A 21,986-nucleotide genomic window follows, 5' to 3' on the forward strand; every position below is an offset into this window, starting at 1 on the left:
TAAATCTGCTGTGGGTCCTGCAGAGGCTAACCTGTAGGGGGGTCTATGTGGGCATTCTGTGGGCAAGCCCACAATGGGTATTTCACGGGAAACTATCATGGTGGCCCCAAAGGCCAAAACTGCTGTGGGCCCTGCATAGGCTTACCCACATGGGATTAGTATGGTTTTGCCCTGCCCACACTTCCCCACAGTAAACCCACACATACCCACAGTGGGCCTGCACGGGCATGTTTGCTGGGTCTGACACAAGAAACACATTTGTTCTGTAACAACAGCAGAAGATTCTTCTCACAAAACAGTTATATTAATATTTTATAAAAAGTGATATTATCACTACTGTTACAGCAGCACTGTTATCAGTGACAACAGGAAGTGGAATAACTTGTATGTCTCAGGTGTGTTGGAGGCAACAGCAGGGCGACATCTCTGGACAGTTTATAGCTGTGAAGATCCTTCTTCTTCTGTTTTATAAATAAACTGAAGTCCACAAAGAAAAGGTAGAAAGCTCAGGAAGCAGAGAAATACAAGCTGAGAGATCTGAGACCTGCATCAGTGTGTCTGTAATAATAATAACAACAACAACAACAACGACAATAATACTAATGTAATAAGTAGATCTCAGTGTCTCACAGGAGATGACCTCATCACCGTGGAAACAGAGTGACAAACTGTGACCAACCAGCTGACAGACTGAGATAACATACACACACACACACACACACACACTCACTCACACTCACACACATACACACACACACACACACACACACACACACACACACATACACACACACACACACACACACACACACACGTACACACACACACACACACACACACACACACACACACATACACACACACACACACACACACACACACACACACACACACACACACACACACACACACACATACACACACACACACACACACACACACGTACACACACACACACACACACACACACACACACACATACACACACATACACACACACACACACACACACACTCTGTTGGACCTGATAACAGTTTAATCTGTTTTCAATTATCGTCAGTTGGTTTCAGTTTCAGCGCTTGTTCACTTTACTTATTAAACTTTAGTGTCGATGTTCAGCTGCTGATTGTTCACATGTACAAACTGAGTTTGATTCAAACATATAAAATCATCATGTGACTCGTGTGGACCAGGTGTGTTTCACCTTTCACATTTGATTGGTTTTCTGTTACAAACAGAATCAGTGTTACCTGTTCATTCTGATTACAGTTGTTTCTGATCAGTTACCTGCAGGGATCAATACTGAGTTCACATGTTAAAACTCTTCACACAGTCGACACAACAGCAACACTTATGGAGCAAACTGTGACACATTTGCATTGTTTTCACACATAAAGTATTCAGTGACTACAGCCTTCAAATGTCCTCAATACTTTTCTCACTCAAACACAAACAAGTTCGTGTTTTTATGTCAGTGTGAGTTGTTGTGTTTGTGTGTTTGTGTGTAAAATGAGCTGCTGTGTGTTGGTGAAGTTCAACATGTGGAACCAATCATTAAAAACTAATTCTTCATTCATCAGAGAGGTTGCTGCTGTACAGCAATCACACTCATGCTCTCTTGCATAGTGATACTGTCAGTGTGAATGCTCACAAGCATTTTATCCATTTATAGTGTGGAGGGAAAGTGTGAGAGAGTAGTAGGCTGGGAAGGAAGACAGGAGGGAAACAGTGCAAACATGCAAACTAAAGCATTGTACTACTGTACAGAGCTAAATGGGCTGCAAGATAAACTAAGATATGCAAACTCTCCACAATCTCTTCCACAACCCAACAACCAACTCACCATTTAGAATGAAAACTGTATGAAAAGCATGAAAGCTGGAAGCTCAGAGGAACACATTCACTGCTCATAAAAACAAACTCATTCTGAATCACATGAAGGCAAAAGTATTACAGTTCATTTCTGTATGCTCATCCAATAGAGCACATGTATACAAACTTAAATGTCAGGACAAAGATTAAATACAATGAGCAATAGTCTCTCAAGTGGTCCTTTAACATAATCTGCAACCTGTCTTATCTGTCCCACTCAGACCAGACTTCACATCACAGGGAAAAAGCTGAGGGTCTGTGGTGGAACAGGGAAACAGAACCATACTGTGACAGAAGCTCAACAGGCTCAACAACCATAAAGAAGAACTGGAATTAAACAGACACACAGTGAACGCAAGAACCCTGAAGAACAAAAACACCAAGAGTCCAAAAACCACGAGTCCATGAAGTATCTCTGAAATGTAATATTCCATGGTAACTAAACTCAGCAGAGTTGTACAGATGGGGATGCTGAATAAGTCTGTAGTATTTTCAGCAATGTGATTTATTTCAGCATTCACACGCATTTTCCACAGGAAATGCACTCTCTAGTTATTTTTATTATACCGTACATTTCTTTGCTTGTCAGTTACTCGAAAACTGTTCAACCAACACATACCGCCGTTCTTATATCAAATTGTGCAGAATTATGTGTAGATTTATGCAAAATGTGCATAAATTGGCATATTTAATGACTTATTGCAGAAAAACATGATTTAAAACATTTTTGTCACCTGTTTCCTCCTCATGAAGCCCGTCTCTCTACTAAAGTCTTTGTATGTCCTCCACGTATCTCTTGAACTGTTCATGCAATCGATTCCACACTGAATAAACTAGCGATCAGCAAGCTGCTCCGCTCTGTGCAGGGCGGGAAGGAACTTCAGAGCTCTGCTGACTGACTCCGGCATGTCAGAGAGAAGTAGAATAATAATAATAATAATATGTTTATCTAGTATAGCACCTTTCACAGTGCTTCACAGGAATAAAAGTTAAAATTAACACCATAAAAACATACAAACAATATAAACATATGTCAGAAGTTAAAGTTAATATAAAAACAAAACACAGGCAGGAGGAGACGTCAAGAAGAAAACAAACGAACAATCATTTCACATCATACACAACTCAAGATGACACAAAAGCCAATTTAAAACGATGGGTCTTCAATTGTTTTTTAAAAGCATGTATGGAGAATACAGATCGTATGTGTAAAGGAAGAGTTCCATAGTGTTGGAGCCACAATTGTTAAGGCACAGATCACCTTTAGTTTTCAGCCGAGAGCGAGAGTAGGTCCTGGTCGGAAGACCTAAGCGACCTACTGGTGATACAGGGATAGATAAGATGACTCATGTACTCAAGTGCCTGTCCGTACAGGGATATATGACAACAAGAACCTTAAAATGAATCCTAAACCTGACAGGAAGCCAATGTAAAGAACTTCAAATAGGTGTAATGTGAGTCGTCCTGCTGGACCTGGTTAACAGCCTGCAGCAGCATTTTGGACCATTTGGACCAACCTTTCAATCATTATTCTGTGATCCATAGTGTCAAAAGCTGCACTGAGATCAATATGTCATTGGAGACTCTGAGAAGAGCAGTTTCAGTGGAATTCTGATGGAAACCTGATTGGAATTCATCTAAAATGTTGTGTGCAGTTGAGACAACAGTGAGCTGTTTGGCAACGACTTTCTTTAAAATTTAGAAATAAAAGGCAGCTTGGATATAGGCCTGTAGTTATTGGGACTGTATGGATCAAGGCTCATTTTTCTCAGGAGGGGCTTAACAACTGCATGTTTGAAGTAAGCTGGAACACAACCAGATTGCAGGGAGCTGTTTATAATAGAAACCAGGCATGGACCAATAGACACAAATACATTTTTAAGCACGGAACTGGGTAAAATGTCAACGGGGGCGGAGGAGGATCTCATACCAGATCAGTGACGGCCAAAAAGCATAAGTGGAGAGGAGAATAACGCTAGCTCTGACATCTCTAATCTTACCAACAAAGAAGGAAAGACAGTTGCTGCAGTCCTTATTTGACCAGACAGGCACATCCAGAGGTGCTGGAGTGACGATGCTGTTAATAGTGTCAAACAGGACTTTGGGGTTGTGTTTACTGGTGGAGATAAGGTTGGAAAAATAAGAAGCCCTCGCATCTTTAATCATGTTGTTTAGCTCAGTTGAAAGGTCTTTGAAGTGGAGACGGTGAACATTGAGTCGCTCTGCCCTCCGACATCTACGTCAGAAACAATGACTGGTGGCATTTAACCACGGAGATGAATTTATGGAGGGAACAGGTCTCCATTTATAAGGAACCACTTTGCCCAAGATGGTGGAGCAATGGGAGTTAAAAGATTGGACCAGACAATCTGTGTCTGCTTGAGAACACGACACTGCACTTGGGTTAAAAGCTGCAGAAAACTATTCAGCTGTGAAGTGATTTAAGATGTGAGAGCATTTTAAACTTTTACTGGGCAGAGAATCTAAGTTAAAAGACAGGTTGAACAAAACACAACTATAGTTGGTAACAGGCAGCACCTAAGAACAAACAGAGTCAATAGATAAACCATGTGTTAAAACAAGGTCCAGTGCATGCCCCCTAATGTGTGTGGACCCAGACGTGTGTTGAATAAAAGTAAAGGACTCGGTGACGTTAAGAAGTGACATCATCCACACGAATATTAAATCACCAACTGTAATAACTTTGTCCAACCTCATGATGGAGGATAAAAAATTCTCTGAATTCTGTAATTCATATATTTCTGCCCAGTGTGGACATGGAGCGGTAGGTAGTCAGAGGGAGTGAGCCCAGGCCGTTTGGGTGGATACCATCACGACAAAAGAAAGCTGAGAGATTCCAAAAGAGATTAAAATTGTCAACAAAAGCTTTTTCCGGGTTGCAACGTGCGGCTGAAGTGACCCACGCCGCGGTTAAGTGGGGGAAGGGACCTGAGCTCTAGAGCTGCTTACAATGGACCAAGACGTTTACTGAAGTCACGTTTCAGTATTTCTGAGGTGTGACTGGGAATTACAGCCAACATGGAGAACAACATTATGGGTGAATGGATGATGGGGATTTTCTCCATGATGTCAGTCACCTTAGCTCCAGGGAAACAGGAAGTTGCTGCAGATTTTCTCTTTATGTTTCTCACAGTTGAGTAACTGATAATACGCGTGGTCGGAGGTGGAGCGGATGGTGGGGAAAACTTCACCCGTGATGACGGCGGTGATGGAGAAGGTTGTACAGAGAGGGGGGGCAGGAGCTCTCCTTGGCGCTGGTGTGAACTGCGGCGTGGAGCGGCGCACCCTGACGTGGGAGGAGTGCTCGGGTTTGGCAGGTGGAGGGACTGATGGTGACAGTTGGCTGTGGGACCGGGACCGGGGCTCCTCAGCCAGAAGAGGTGGAAAGTCGTGCAGATCGAAGATGTCATATTTATTCTCCAGCCGGATGTCAAAGCGAGGAGCTGCATGAGAAGAGTGCCTCCCTATATGCTACGAGCTCCGACCAGCGTCCACGGCTTGTGATGGGACAGGGTGTCCAGGAGCGGACCCAGGACTAACAGGAGGTCCAACAAATGGACCCGCTGAGGAATATTGGCTTCAGTTAGTGGTTGTAGCTTCCTGATGATCGGTATCTCGAGTTCCGCTGATGCTAGTTAGCTGCCGTGCTAAAAACTAGTCAGGTTGATCCGACAGGCTGATCGGATCAGGCTTACATCATTAAAACATATAGATAAAACAACCTGGATCTAAAAGTATAATGTAAAAATGCAGCTTAAAACAAGATAAAAATGTCTATTTTTGGCAGATAAACAGTACCCAAAGTGCTTTAAAAAGAGAAAAGTAAAGCTTTTAATCAAGAATGGACACTCTGACCCCGCATCTAGACAGGAAGTGACTCCACAGGAGGCATTCAGGTACATTGTTGAGCATAAGTCAACCACATATTGGTAGCACTCGGAGCCCAATACACAGTGACTGTCGTCAAACAACGGAGCAAATACTTCCACAGCCTGTTGAAAACCAATTTGTCTCAGCTGCTCCGAGACCGAGACGACTGTGAAGCATCACTGCAGACAAAGCACAAAAAATATCCACTGAAATCTGAACTGAAGGCACAGAAAATAAACAATCTAAGAGCCCAATATGATCGATCTGCTTTAGTATTTAAATGCAGCCCTTGCTGCACTTTCTATTTATAACATCTGTATATGACAGAATGTTAGTTACTTTCATGTTGTTGGTGTTTATACTCATTCACACTTCACATTAACTATTAATTTTTCTATGCATTGACGCAATCGGCCGGTTCTGAACAGGCGCTGCACTAGTACATACAATGCAGTGGAAACACCATTTAAATGTTCAACTTCATTCAGTCTCCACATGCTTATCAGCCCTTTATGAACTCATGAAAACAACACTCGTAGTTTGACATATAACGTACGTTAAGCCAATGAGCTGTTTCCAGTTCCAGTGTGCTAATAACATCATTTACAGAAGCAACAAATATTTACTTCAACATGCAAATGAGCTGTGATGGGCCAAATATTTCTAGAAATTATATTTTGACTTTATGAGATGGATTCTGGACAAATAACTGCAATCAAATGCAAACATAACCCAAATGTTACTCAAACTACTGCAAGACACATCAATGCAAAACCAAACTAATCAGCTTGTCAGCTGACAGCAATCACATGCATTTTCTTCAGGAAGTGCTCCTTTTCTAGTTTTTGCCTTTATTACAGTCTGTTTTTATTTATCATCGTTTCTGTTCAGTCACATGAAGCTTCTGGTAGAAACTAAAGCTTGATTTGAGACAAACTGTATTTATAAAACATTCTAATCATAAACTGGATCGATCAATAATCAATTTACAATCCGAATATCAAGAAATACAAGGAATGAATAAATAAAATTAGAAATGGTTGATGTGTATATTTATTAGCATGCAGCTGTTGAAACACACAGACATTATATTATTTAACATTATATGATTCATATATGTGCAGATAACAAACAGCTGACGTGTCTCTTCTCTAACATCATGTTTCCTCTCAGCTCTGTTATAACAGCAGAAACCACCCTTCTTTAATAAAGACAACTGGGATTTACTGGAAGAATAAACTGAGAGCCGAGGAGACGACCTGCTGGGATTTTTCATTTTTAAATTTCCCAGAAAACAAACACACCATCCCTGCTGCTCAAACTATTATCACAACAGCAGAACATAAAACACAGGAACACATAAAACAGAGAGAGCAGAAACCATGAATCCTACATGTATATACTGTATATATAATGTGTATATATTATGTATATATGTACTGTATATACTACGGGTGTGCCCAAATCCAAACACATTATTCGTCAAAACACAAATAGTTGGTTTTTTACAAACACAAAAACATGTCAGATACCAGCGTGCAGGTCGGTTACATCACTATCTCAGTGTCTCTCCTCTGCTCCGCTGTGACGTCTATCAGCAGGTCTCAGTGAGGGGAGTCACATCCACCTGCTACATGACGCACATTTCCTTATTTGGACATCAGTCCTGGAGTTGGGGGTGTCAGCCAGAGATAAAGCTGAACTACTGACACACACAAAGTGCTCTTAAAGACTCTCCATAACCTGTTGTTCCTCTTCTCCTTTTCACAAAGTTAGGTTGTAAAAAAACAGGCAATAAATGAAAAGTGCAAAGCAAGAATCACCTTTGAAGTTCTTCTACATGTTCCAGGCTGTGCTGTCTGTGTGTTATGGGTGTATAAATAGGTAGAGGTCTGTCTGCAGGGAGCCGATGAGTAAAGTTTTATCTCAGTAGTCAGCGCAGTCGTCTCTGATCTGAGACTCCAGTTAGAGACCCGGTGTGGGGACGTCGTCCTTCATAAGGTAGTTTATTCATGAACACTTTAATACACTCTTTAATATCTTAAAATTAAAAGCGTAATAAAAACAAAATTGGATTTTTACACCTATTTCCACTTTTATTCAAATACTAATACAAATATAAATAATTTTGCTGCTTCAACAAATACAGAAACAAATACAAATACTGGGCTCTCTGCACATCCCTAATATATACGTACAGTATATAAAGTTAAAGTTTTACCCAGTTTGGGTCGATGCAGCAGCGACACAATACTGTGCTAATGTTGTGTTGAGCAAAGTATTAGTATTATTTTTTTATTATTTACCCAAACTAAAGCTCTACTATCCGCAGGGGTTCCTCAAGGGTCAGTGCTTGGTCCCCTTCTCTTCACATTATACACCAACTCACTGGGCGCAATCATCCGCTCCCATGGTTTCTCATACCGTTGCTATGCTGACGATACACAGCTCTTCCTGTCTCTCGGTGGGCGGCCATCTGCTTTGACCAGTCGGGTTGAGAGAGAGAAAGAAAGAGGGATGCGTTGCCTCTGTGCACCGTCTGTCAGACAAACTTCAGCTTTAAGGCTCTTACTCATGTTGTCTCCTGACTAGATCCCTACTCGTGTTGTATCAGTCTCACATGTACGTCGCTTTGGATAAAAGCTAAATTAAACTGTAAGACTGTGAGATTGTATTCTTTTTAAACATGTTGCTATTGATTGTTAATAACTTGTGTATCTTTTGAATGTCATATTCAAATTGTTTTGTAGAAGAAACAAAACATTTGTGGCAGTTTTTAGCTAAAGCTTGTTGTGTGTAACACTGGCTCAAAATAACAGATTGCTGAAGTTAACCTGATGTTGTGTTGCTGCTATATTGACATAAAAAGGGTTAAAACCAGAGATTTTTAGATGGTACAGTAAATGCACTAATATAGCACCTTTCTAGTCTTCTGATCACTCAAAGTGCTTTTACAATACAAGCCTTATTCACCCATTAACACACACATCCACACACTGATGGCACTGACAGCAGGGGGTTTGAGGTTCAGTATCTTTCACATGCGGACCGGAGGAGCCGGGAATCGAACCACTGATCTTCCGATTGGTGGACGACCCGCTCTATGTCCTTATATGTATAATGTACATACTGTATATGAGGAATATAATGTAATGTATATATGAACATGAATATACAGCGTTTGATCTTGTTTATTCATCCTCATCACTGATTGGTTCTTTAAAGAAACTCCTGTGCTGTTTTTAGTGTTGGTTAAATATTTCACTGTAATCACACACACACACACACACACACACGCACACGCACACGCACGCACGCACACACACACACACGAACGCACGCACGCACACACGCACACGCACGCACGCACACACACACACACGAACGCACGCACACACACACACACACACACAGCTGTGTTCAGTGTGATGAGTCAATATTTGCTTTCTCTCTCTGATCTCCATTAAAGGTTAATTAGACTCAACCTCCTCTGTTTGTTCACACACTGAAACCTGCTGCTGTTTCCACTTCTCCCAGCACTCCCAGTGATCCTTGCTGTCCTGCATGCTGGAACGTGGAACATGCATGATGGGAGGATGGATCACGTAAACACGTGGACTCTCTGCTGGACTCTGTTCTTATTTCATTCATGTTTTGGTTGTTTTTGGATGATTTAAAGTGAAGAGAGAAGACAAAGCTTTAAGCAAACTGATTTATATCTTCTCACACAACATCAAATCAAATGAATAAACATTTCTAAGAACTGATTGAACACTGATCTGCTCAATGATAATCTTGTCATTAGGCCTTTTCAGTGTTACACTGCATTCTGTTGGTACAGCAGTCTGTTGTAAACTTATGTTTTCATACTCAAATATAAAACACACAAATACAAGAGTAGAATGTGTTTTTATTCTGAAACACTGAACACATGTCAGCAAACACAGACACATTTATAAAGTGTTCTTCTTACAGAACAAAAACAACATAAGCCTTCTGCATTCTGTAAAGAAAAATAAAGTTTGGCTGCATCCTGCCTTTGGTTTCCTCGTCCACAGGCAGCAGCAGCATGATGGATTCAGCCCTGAGATGCTTCAGCAGTTATATCACCACATGCTTCCTCCATGTAGGAGGCGCTCATGGGGCCTGTGTTCATAAACCTTCCAACACCAAGCTGAAAAGAACTCCTCGTGGGTGGTTGATGAACCAGTTGGGGACCAGAGCAGCCCAGTGGAAACCTACGTTGTCCCAGATGACAGCGTGGCTGGGCCGCTCTGGTCCGTCCGCTCCGGGCTGTAGTGTAGTGATGGAGGAGGCGCCTCGCTGGCCAGGAACCTCAACAACGGCACGCTGGCCGATGGTGTTCCTGCCTCGCTGCCGCCGTTTTGTGAGGTTGAAACAGCCAAAACATTACATTACAATACAGTAATGTGTCTATATAGTGTACTGGTGCACCAGTACACCAGTACACCAGTACACCAGTACACACTAGTCCTTCAGTTCTGTAAAATATACATGTATAATACTGTAAAATTCTGTAATTATTAGAACAATATAGTAAAAGTGGGAGTACAGTTCCCTATTTCATATATACATGAAACATATTTTTGCAGTATTCAGCAGTAATGACTGTCTTGATGTGCAGCACTACAGTAAGGAGAGCAGATTTCTTACCTATTCTCATGTCTTTGTCTGGACTCTCAGTCCTTCCTCCCTCATCATCAGACCGCCACTGACCACGTGGGTCAGAGTCTCTCCCAGGTCGTGGTCTCGGTCATCCTCCTCTGACTCTCACTCCTCTCGCTCTACTTCTCTCTGCAAAGTTGGCATCCATCGTGCTCCAACACAGGAGAGTTATTCACCTTTTACTGCTGAAGCTGTGATTGCTAATTGAAAAGCAACAGCAGTTTGTCCATATGAGGAGTTGGTGGTGTGATTGGTGGTTTGACTTTAGCGTTGTGAGATTTCATCAATGAATGTTGTGCCAAATGTAGAGAATTGTGTGTAGTGTTTGAAAAGTGAGATAAGTTTCAGGTTTTGGTCTTTGTGTCTGAAATGTAAGCAGCAGCAGGGGGCGCCGCAGAACCATAAACACTCCTCTGATACACTGATAATCCCGGTCAGAGACAGATTAACAGATAAACATGCCATCACAGCTGCAAACTACTTTTATTATTGATCGATCTATTGATTATTTGCTTGATTATCTGAAAAGTTTTTTCTGTAGATTTCTTATTTTGTTTCCTGAACTGGTGGTTCAATAAAAAGATTCATCAGTTATAAAAATCAATCAGGAATTTGTCAGATTGTTCATGATTTCTGTCAATCTAATCTATAATCTGTAATCTATAACCAGCAATTTATAACCTATAATAATCTGTAATCTATAATCTATAATACTCTATAATTTATGATAATCTATAATCTGTAAACTGTAATCTGTAATCTAATCACCTGGAATAAACTCTGGACAGAAGGGAGGCGGAGCCACAAACATGTCTGATTTCTCCTTTTAATTGATAATTACATGAATTATTCAGGTACACGCAGCCAGACAGCTGCTGATTGGTCCATCGAGTTACTCAGGTGAAGGTCAGGTGCTCTGGGATTGGTCGGTTGGTCTAGTGTAGGCGTGGCCTCAGCTGGGAACAGAAAAACAGGTCAACAGGTGAGACACAGAGCACCAGCTGGGAGGGGCTCTAACAGACAGACAGGTACCTGGGCGGGGCTCTAACAGACAGACAGGTACCTGGGCGGGGCTCTAATGGACAGACAGGTATCTGGGCGGGGCTCTAACAGACAGACAGGTATCTGGGCGGGGCTCTAACAGACAGACAGGTATCTGGGCGGTGCTCTAACAGACAGACAGGTACCTGGGCGGGGCTCTAATGGACAGACAGGTACCTGGGCGGGGCTCTAACAGACAGACAGGTACCTGGGCGGGGCTCTAACAGACAGACAGGTACCTGGGCGGGGCTCTAACAGGAAGTGAAGCCCTTCCAATAGAAGTTCTTGCAGCCGGCTTTGCGTTCTCGGGGGGGCAGGTTGTTGGGGGGGTCGACAGACCGCTCCAGGTTCATCTTTCCTCCTGTTTCCATGGAAACCACCTCAGCCTCCCGCTGGGCATCGGCCTCTGGAAGAGACATCTGAGCCAGCAGGTCCTCCACAGCACGTTTACTCCACTCCTGACAGGTGAGAACAGGTGAGAACAGGTGAGAGCAGGTGAGAGCAGGTGAGAACAGGTGAGAGCAGGTGAGAACAGGTGAGAACAGGTGAGAACAGGTGAGAGCAGGTGAGAGCAGGTGAGAACAGGTGAGAGCAGGTGAGAACAGGTGAGAGCAGGTGAGAGCAGGTGAGAACAGGTGAGAGCAGGTGAGAACAGGTGAGAACAGGTGAGAACAGGAGAGAACAGGTGAGAACAGGTGAGAGCAGGTGAGAGCAGGTGAGAACAGGTGAGAGCAGGTGAGAGCAGGTGAGAACAGGTGAGAGCAGGTGAGAGCAGGTGAGAGCAGGTGAGAACAGGTGAGAACAGGTGAGAACAGGTGAGAGCAGGTGAGAACAGGAGAGAACAGGTGAGAACAGGTGAGAGCAGGTGAGAGCAGGTGAGAACAGGTGAGAGCAGGTGAGAACAGGTGAGAACAGGTGAGAGCAGGTGAGAACAGGTGAGAGCAGGTGAGAACAGGTGAGAGCAGGTGAGAGCAGGTGAGAACAGGTGAGAGCAGGTGAGAGCAGGTGAGAGCAGGTGAGAACAGGTGAGAGCAGGTGAGAGCAGGTGAGAACAGGTGAGAGCAGGTGAGAACAGGTGAGAGCAGGTGAGAACAGGTGAGAGCAGGTGAGAGCAGGTGAGAACAGGTGAGAGCAGGTGAGAGCAGGTGAGAGCAGGTGAGAGCAGGTGAGAGCAGGTGAGAACAGGTGAGAGCAGGTGAGAACAGGTGAGAGCAGGTGAGAACAGGTGAGAGCAGGTGAGAGCAGGTGAGAGCAGGTGAGAACAGGTGAGAACAGGTGAGAACAGGTGTTTTGTTGTCTGTCTGAAACCAGACTCTCATTTTTATAGTTGTGTTCAATGTGCAGGTTTGAGATGATGCTTTGATATCTACGGTAAGTCTGCAGGGTCAAACTGACGCTGATTAAATACTGATGCAGTATTTATGTATCACAAGGAAACAGTTTAGAGAATCAGCTGCTTTTTGTCAGATGTCTATTACTTACTACCTGACATCTATTTACCAACAAACCAGGTGAACATCGTTGAAGTGATGATGTTAAATGAAAGAAAAACAGAAGTGCTCGTTATCGGTCCTGATATCGCACCTCTCTGGACCCTCACAGTAAAACTTGAGAAACAGATACATTCAGTCATCAGAATAAAAAAAAATAGAACTGATTTTTAGATGCTTTTGATTGTTTTTAAAGCTCTGAATGGTTCGGCACCGGCCTCAGTCTGTATTCTACATCCAGACCCCTGAGATCCATCACTGCTTCCAGACTGTGGACCAGTTTGCCTTCACTGTTCCCCATCTATCACCACCAGCTGAAGACCCATCAGACCCATCTTTACAGAATCACCTTTGAGTCCCCCTCATTTATAGCATGAGCAAAATGATTAAAATATGTTTTTCTTCCTTCAACTAGATGTTTGTTTTCATGAAGGAGGAAAGTTTCTCTGAGCTCACTGAAAACCAGATGTTAAGGGGGGGCGGGTCTACGGGCAGGAGTTGTGACATCACAAATCGTGGTTCAGTATTGAGCTGAAACACTGAGATGTTTACAGCGAAGGAGGAACATCTGGTGTCCAGCAGGAAAACTTTAGACATGAAATATATTTGCAGAAGCTGTTTTAAGGATTTTAACATGTAATTGAACATTTTTGTGGGAAAACTTTATCAGACACAAATTATTATTCAAAGTAGAGTATTTTATATAAATCTCAAAACATGTCTGGAGGGGATCTTTTTAATCTGTTTAATTTGTATTTTACATTTTTCTGTAAATCACTTTGGTCAACTTCTTTTGACTTGAAGTCTTTTCTCTTAAAAACACATCTAATAACTCTGAAAGCTCCTCTTTGTGTCCGAGAAGGTTTTCACTTTCACCTGGTTTGGTTTTTTAAGCACTAAACGTTTCTATGTGAAGTTTAAATCAGACTAAAAGTTATATTTATGAGAAATAAAACTCATCGTGACACTACAGATGTGCTGCAGATCTCTGATCTCTCGCTTTGTTCTGACTTTATCACTCGTCTGTTTAATAGTTTGTCATTTTTCTGACCTTATTTTCACTTAAAACTCCCAAAATGTTTGAAACTTTAAAAAAATGGAGTCTGCAGCTGTTTAATAAAATCTGAGAACAAAAACCAGCTGTTACGGTGTCGTTTGGTCAGTAGAAATGGAGCATTCTGATTGGCTCTGACCTGCGACAGGAGGCCAGCATTGCGAGCTCGTTGCAGCAAACGGTGGTGACGCAGCTCCAGCTCCAGGTCCTGGTTCTGGTACTCGTCCTGGTCTCTGTCGGGCTGCGAGGAAACACCCAGAACCAACGCCACGAGAACCAAGATGGCGGGACACCGAACGCACTGCATGTCTGCCGGAATATTAGAAGGAGAAAAAGAACTGTAGCACAGGACAGAAACAGAGAAGAAGAGACAACAGAGGACAGAACGGTCTTACTGGGTTGGTGCCTAACCCTAACCTAACCCTAACCTAACCTAACCTAACCTCAACCTTAATCTAACCTTAATCTAACTTTAACTTCAATGTAACCTTAATGTAACCTTAATCTAACCTTAATCTAACCTTAACCTTAATGTAACCTTAATGTAACCTTAATGTAACCCTAACCTAACCTAACCTAACCTCAACCTAACCTCAACATTAATCTAACCTTAATATAACTTTAACTTTAATGTAACCTTAATGTAACCTTAATGTAACCTTAATCTAACCTTAACCTAACCTAACCTAACCTCAACCTTAATCTAACCTTAATCTAACTTTAACTTTAATGTAACCTTAATGTAACCTTAATCTAACCTTAATGTAACCTTAACCTTAATGTAACCTTAATCTAACCTTAACCTTAATGTAACCTTAATGTAACCTTAATCTAACCTTAACCTTAATGTAACCTTAATGTAACCTTAATCTAACCTTAACCTTAATGTAACCTTAATGTAACCTTAATCTAACCTCAACCTTAATGTAACCTTAATGTAACCTTAATGTAACCCTAACCTAACCTAACCTCAACCTTAATCTAACCTTAATCTAACTTTAACTTTAATGTAACCTTAATGTAACCTTAATGTAACCTTAATGTAACCTTAATCTAACCTTAACCTAACCTTAACCTTAATGTAACCTTAATGTAACCTTAATCTAACCTCAACCTTAATGTAACCTTAATGTAACCTTAATGTAACCCTAACCTAACCTCAACCTTAATCTAACCTTAATCTAACTTTAACTTTAATGTAACCTTAATGTAACCTTAATCTAACCTTAATGTAACCTTAATGTAACCTTAATCTAACCTTAATCTAACTTTAACTTTAATGTAACCTTAATGTAACCTTAATGTAACCTTAATATAACCTTAATCTAACCTTAACCTAACCTTAACTTTAATCTAACCTTAATGTAACCTTAATGTAACCTTAATCTAACCTAACCCTTAACTGCCCTCCAGCTGATTCAGTCCAGCTTTTACCTTCTTGCTGTCTGCTGGTCTGGTTCTGTTCTGGTTCTGTTCTGGTTCTTCTGGTCTTGGTCCTGGTAATGGTCCTGGTACTGGTCCTGGTTCTGGTCCTGGTCCTGGTCCTGGTCCTGGCTCTGCTGATGCTCCTCACGGTGCTGCTCTTTTGAAGGCTCAGGCCCCTCCTCCCCAGCTCCCATGATGCTCTCTGTGTGAGTGTGATTGACAGCTGTGTGCGCGGCGATGAAGGAACGTTAAACAAACGTCCATTAGAGCTGATTGACTTTAAATGGAGTCTGAACAATAAAACAATCAGCGCGCCGCCGGCGTTCATCTTCTACAAACACAACGGCAGAATCCAGGAATTAACGGAGCGTTCAGAGGATTAACAGACTTCATTAGCACTCGCTGATATCTCCATTAAACACAGTCGCCCACTCAACGCTCAGAACAAACACGTCTGCTGCAAAAACACATTTATACGCCTTTAAATGTTCAGCTGAGTGGAAACGCCAGTCAGAGACTCAACAAACGCCACAAACACTCAGGACCGTCCGTCATCAATCAGATCAATATTTTACTGCAGTGATGTAACTGTGTCTGATCATTTTATCTGTTTTAAAGTTTCAAAACTTTCACCACATTTGTCTTTTCTTTGCTGTTTCTACTGTTTCGCTACACGATGCACGACTGTCTGTGAATGTCATTTATGTCCGTAACTCCTCGATGGGCTCGTGTTTGAATCGACTCCTTCGCCCTCAGATCTGGTGGATCATGTTTGAGGACAGTCAGCAGACCTACAGAAGCTTCTCTGTCAACTTCCTCGCTGTTGAAATCGTGTTGTGATCAGATGAATCTTCCCTGTTAGAAAGAACTGAATCCATTTGTAACCTTGTAGGTTTTATAATTCAGTTTGCACCTTCAACAGAAGTCAAACTTTGCTGTTAATCTTTTATCAATGTTACTTCTGATTTATGTAAGATGCTTTTAGTAATTTCAGGAGGGTTGTATGAAGCAGGACGCCGTCACGGTTTAAACACGTTCAGCTTCAAGTTACTGTGTTCTGTATTTAACAGAAACACTTTCATCCTGCTGCACTGATTCTGCTGCAACATCAGATATTAAATAATCAGGTACTTAAACAAAAACTTTCCAAATATATGAAGAACATTTTCTCATCATGACTGAGCAGCGTTACGTTTCTGCTGTCGCAGGTTAGTCAGATATGAGCGAGAACACGAGAGCGAAGCACAAAATGAAGACGACACGAGGGGCAGACGTCTTCATCTGTTCACTTCAGTCTGACACTTTTATAGCAGATGAGTTTTACAGTCTGAGAGTCTGATGGACGGAGATCTGAAAGAATCTGAGAGATAAACAGGAACATTAATCTCAGTCAACAACAGGAAGAAACATGAGGAGCAGCAGCAAACTGTGATCAGACTGAACTGAGATGTGATTGGATGTTAGCTGCCGCGTAGCTGCAGATGAGTCAGTGTCTGACAGACGAAACCAATCAGCTGAAATAAACACTGAAAAAGTTCCACTAATAGACGTTTTATTAACTTTTTCAGTATCATCCTGAATCAGAAGAAGAAGAAGAAGCGGTGCAGCGTTCGGTCCAACTGTCTCGCTGCTTCATATTTCATATTTTACATGATTGTGAAAATACCAACGTTCCCTGAACATTACTGGAAAACTTAAGTTGGACTCAGTTTCACCTCCTGAATCTGAAGCAGAGACATCAAACAGCTTTTAATTCATCAGATGATGGAGAGCGAGCTCTAAAAATCACCCAGCATGCACCTGTCAGAGCTTTAACTGACCCTCCGAACCTCCAGCAGTCAGTCTGGCTTCAACCTTCAACCTGTCTGAATGTGGAAAACTGAACCAATGAAATGTAACTAGTTAATATATAATGTATATACATATATACATATATACACATATATACACACATAATGGTGTTCCACTCCAATATCATTAAAAGACCAGCAGTCAAAGCTCAACCAATGGAAAACCATGTAGACATGTGACATCAACTTTTAAATTAAGGATGCACAATATTGGATTTTTTGCCGATATCTGATATGCAGATATTTCCAACTCATTGTGGCCGATGCTGATATATGCACATATTTCTTCCAGCTGGCTGAGGAGACTATTATGCATGCAAGCATAGATTGTACTAAGTATGATCAGGAAAGACAATATATGAAGGAAGAACTGAGGAAGACTGGAGTTCAGGAGCTCAGCAGTAAAACTTTAATGAACCTGCCAAGTGGGAGCAGCAGTAGAGTTTTCATTGAGTTTATTAGACAGACAGGATTAATGTGTAGGATTTAATCTCTGGTCCAAACTCCGGAGCAGAAGGTGGCGGTAATGCACCTAATACGTTGGTTGACAACCGCCGTTATAAACCAAGAAGTTTTTTTTTCCAGAGCGGTACATCCTGTCAGCCGAGGGGTTTCCTATCTGTGCAGCCGGGGGCTCGGTGCTCCGGTTGGATCCACATGGAGAGCCGAGGCTAACGTTAGCCGAGAGGCTAGCGGAGCGTTGGCAGCAGCACGACCGGAGGGAAGCACAGCCAGCTAGCCTCTCAGCTAGCCTCTCAGCTAGCCTCTCAGCTAGCAGCAGCGGGTCTGACGGGCAGCTGAGTGAAGTGCAGCCTGCGGAGGAAACACCGGGACCGTCAGGGTGAAACAGTCCATGGAGGGAAGCAGTCAGGCGGCGGAGAAGGCGACATATCAGCTGCTCATAATCAGCAGAAAATGTTCACTGCGGGCCGATGCCGATATTTCATTTTAGAGCTTATATGGGCCGATACCGATAACCTGCTGATAATATCGTGCATCCCTATTTTAAATGACTGTGTGGACACACTGTGGATTTTGGCCTCCATCACTTCCATTGAAAGCACATCTGAAGGATCTTTTAATATCCAGTATGAACAGGAGGAATGATTACAGACACCTGACTGCTGTTTAACACACTGGAAACTCTGGGAACACTGGGAACCTCCTTTAATAAATGAGTGAAAACTTGTAGAGTTAGTGTTGGGTTGAAACTCTAAAGGAGGTTTTTGTGGATCAATAAGTTTATAAATGAGTCGACCAGCAGAGAGAAAACATTCATTAATATTTGCAGCTTCTGTATGAATGAAGAAATAGAACTGTTCCCCTCCAGATACTAATAACACATTACCAGCAGCTGGTTGCCGTAGTAACATATTAGCAGTGATCAGATGTCGCTAAGGAGCTTCTGGCATGAGCACACACACACATGATGGGAAACTGATGACATCACAGCGTGATGCGTGCAGGTTTTGTTTCCACACTGAGTCACCGAGTGAAGTCACAAACAGGAAATTACAGGAGAATTTAATTCTGACTGATGCGTTTCCATGACAACCAGAGTGTCAGTGAAACGCTTCATTTTAGGGTAAAAAAAAAATTGAGCCTGGACGGTGGAGTTAGACACATCCATATCATCACTGTACAGAATAATATCATTATTATATTAATATTAGGTGTTAATGTTTTTATTGGTCTGTTCATGATCAGTTTATTGTTTCACATGTTAAAAGCATCAAACTCATGACCATGACACACGACATAATATGACTGCTTTATTATTATCATTGCTAAGACATAAATTATTTAATATTAATAATAATAATCTGTATATGTTAAAGTTGCCAAAAGCTTTGATGGAGTTTAAAGAAACATTACAAGACAGAAAAACATGTAAAAGACATTTCACACATGTGATTTATGACATGATGAGGTCTCATTGTTTACTCGTCACACATGTACTGAGATGTTATTTTATTCTGTATGTTACAGAAGCCACGTTAGAGGGACGTGTCGTCATTTTAGACGCTTCATGTGAAAATTTCACCTGTGAACAGATATTTTATTATCAGTTACTTTAAAGCGATATCGTCCATTAATCATTACTCAGTACTTTTACATTATTATAAATTATCAGTAAAGTGATGAAACTGATGAATAAAATGACATCATGACAGCAAGTTTAAACTACAAACGTGAATTTGAGGAAACCTCTGATTTTATTAAGAAACATTTGACTGACTGAAGCAGGATTCGTGTTTTTAATTGATGTTAATTCTCTGTCGCAGCTTTTAAACTTTTTCAGTAAACAAGTTGAACAGGAAACAACAGGAAGTGGTAACTTCTGTAAAACACTTTATTTATTAACCCAAAAACATCATAAATTCAGTACATTTCAAACTGAATCTGGAGTACAGTTGATTGATCATGTGACTGTAAACATTTATCTTTAATGGCAGCTGTTTATAAATCCGTTTTATATAAAATCATAAAGAATATGAAGAAGTTACGGTCAGGAGAGGAGTCAACTACGAGTCCCAGAGTGCACTGCTGTGAAAAGCTTCCAATCAGAGAGCTTCACACTGTTGCCCGGCAGAAAATGGTGCGCTCCACCTGGTGGCAGCAGACCAGCTGAGGAGGCTGCTGATTGGCTCTGGACAAGCTCTTCTTCTTCTTCTTCTTCTGTGGTAACTCAGCTCTGCCCTCCTCTGGCAGAATCAGGTACTGCAGCAGCAGCAGTAATGCTTGTATTAGTAATGAGAGCAGAAGTACTACAGTAACAGTAGTAAAAGCTAGAGCTGGTAACAATTATAGGAACAGTAGTAAAAGCACATACAGTAGTACTAGCAGGAGCAGTACTTACAGTAGTTGTACCAGTGGTACTAGTAGTACGAGTACTTACAGCAGTAGATTCAATAGGACTAGCAGCACCAGTACTTACAATAGTAATAGAATAAACAGTACCGCTACTTACAGTAGTAGTAGCAGTAGTACTAGCAGCACCAGTACTTACAGTAGTAGCAGTAGCAGCAGTAGTTCTTGAGTACACTTACTAATGTTGTTATATATGCATACAGCTGTGAACTGTGTCCAATATCAAAACATCAACAGTGAGTAGTAGTTGTAACAGCAGTAGTACTAGCAGTATCAGTACTTACAGTAGTAGTGCCAGTAGTATTAGTTGCACCTGTACCTACAGTAGTAGTACTGGTACTTGGGTTTACTTACTAATTTACTAGTACATACTCACAACTGTGAACTGAGTCCAATATCCATCATAAGTAGTAGTACCAGGGGTACTTACAGTAGCAGTAGTAATTCTTGGGTAGAGTAATACTAGTCTTATTACTCCTACAAAAGTAGTTGTAGTAGTAGAAGCAGGATTACTACTAGCCGTACTACTACAGTAATAGTACTCAATGACAGTACACTTGAAGGAACATTTATTTAGTTGTTATACTAATGTACAGTTGAATTGAAGTACTGTCAGTTGAGTATTTCCACTGTTTCTCCAGTTCATCCTGAGGAAAGTATTTTGATTTTGTACTGCAGTACAGCTGGAGTTACTGTGAAGTATAAAGTTTTACATTCAGAACAGGACGTACGCTCATTAGCTCAACACACTTTTATAGTAACACATCAGTAGTTCTACTCTGAAAGGAACACATATTCAGAATGGGTACTTTAACTTTGGAGTGCATTTTACTGCTAGTAGTTGTTTATTTTTACTGTTCTCAGTGCAGGAATTTTACTGTAGAAGTAAAAGTATTTTGACACTGATGACTACTTTAGTTTCAAGAATCTGAGTACTTTTAGAAACAAATATTATACAACGAATCCTGTCGATTGGTCAGTACTGCACTACATCACTGCTCATTTGCATTAAAATATTCTCTTAAATGTCTGTTGCAGACACAGCAGCTGTGAGTACATGGGAGCAGTACACAGTAGTACTGTTCTCAGTAGTATCAGCAGTAGTATTTACAGTCGTAGTATCTGCAGCAGTAGCGGTGACGTCCTGTGTTTACACTTGCTTCATGCAGACTCGACAGCGGCTGATCAGGTTTCCTGGAAGGTCTCCATTTTCAGTTCTAGGCTCCGGTTTGCTGCAGAGGAGAAAGTTCATGTTGTTACAGTCTGAAATCTTAAAAACTATCTTGAAGAAGTCTGAACTTAATTTAACTGAATTTAAACAATGATGCTTATTTAAAAGAGTATTCCTGAAATGTTCCTTAATTTAAATGAAGTTTATTTCTCGTCACTTTGATTGAAACCCTGCAGAGCAGCTGGTCAGTCAGAGGAGACTGCCCTCTGCTGGTGTTCAAGAGGAACTCATGTTGTTCCTGAGAAAACTGCATCTTTTATATTTGGGTTGAAAAATCAACCTCAGCTTGAACTTCAGGTGACATAAAATGTGAAGATACATTACCGCTTTCAGAAGATGTTTACATACAGAAAAGTGTGTTCTGTGTACCTGAACATGCTGCACATCTCTGTTGCTGATGTGCTGACGTGCTGCAGTAAGTGTGTGCTATAATCCTCACCACTATGGATAAATAGCTGCTGTATATTTAAATTCACGCTAGTTCTGCTCAAGCACTCTTAGCTCTCTCCTTCTTTTAGTGACTTTTCTCACTAATCCCACAGTTCATTATCATATGCAACCACAACGTAACCTTT

General features: G+C 41.4%; 2 protein-coding genes across 4 annotated transcripts in view; both read right to left on the reverse strand.

The window, feature by feature from the left end:
• Nucleotides 1–11,275: 11,275 nt before the first annotated feature.
• Nucleotides 11,276–15,510, reverse strand: sst1.2 (somatostatin 1, tandem duplicate 2). Its single transcript, XM_042414986.1, has 4 exons — nucleotides 15,469–15,510; nucleotides 14,174–14,343; nucleotides 11,730–11,948; nucleotides 11,276–11,405 (listed from the first exon to the last, which is right to left on the reverse strand). Exons 2-3 carry the CDS (start codon nucleotides 14,339–14,341, stop codon nucleotides 11,742–11,744), a joined length of 375 nt encoding a protein of 124 aa, XP_042270920.1. The 5' UTR covers nucleotides 14,342–14,343; nucleotides 15,469–15,510; the 3' UTR covers nucleotides 11,276–11,405; nucleotides 11,730–11,741.
• A 4,134-nt stretch (nucleotides 15,511–19,644) lies between these two features.
• col4a3 (collagen, type IV, alpha 3) overlaps nucleotides 19,645–21,986 on the reverse strand; it is a 70,271-nt gene continuing 67,929 nt past the window's right edge. For 2 of the 3 annotated variants that reach the window (XM_042413799.1, XM_042413797.1), the window contains exon 53: nucleotides 19,645–21,412. In XM_042413799.1, the coding sequence (XP_042269733.1) occupies nucleotides 21,331–21,412 (82 nt within the window). In that variant the 3' untranslated portion in view covers nucleotides 19,645–21,330. The remainder of the gene's footprint in view (nucleotides 21,413–21,986) is intronic. The other variant, XM_042413798.1, reaches the window with a different exon arrangement.

Source organism: Thunnus maccoyii, chromosome 6 (assembly GCF_910596095.1).
Source record: "Thunnus maccoyii chromosome 6, fThuMac1.1, whole genome shotgun sequence".
NCBI classification, from domain to species: Eukaryota; Metazoa; Chordata; class Actinopteri; order Scombriformes; family Scombridae; genus Thunnus; species Thunnus maccoyii.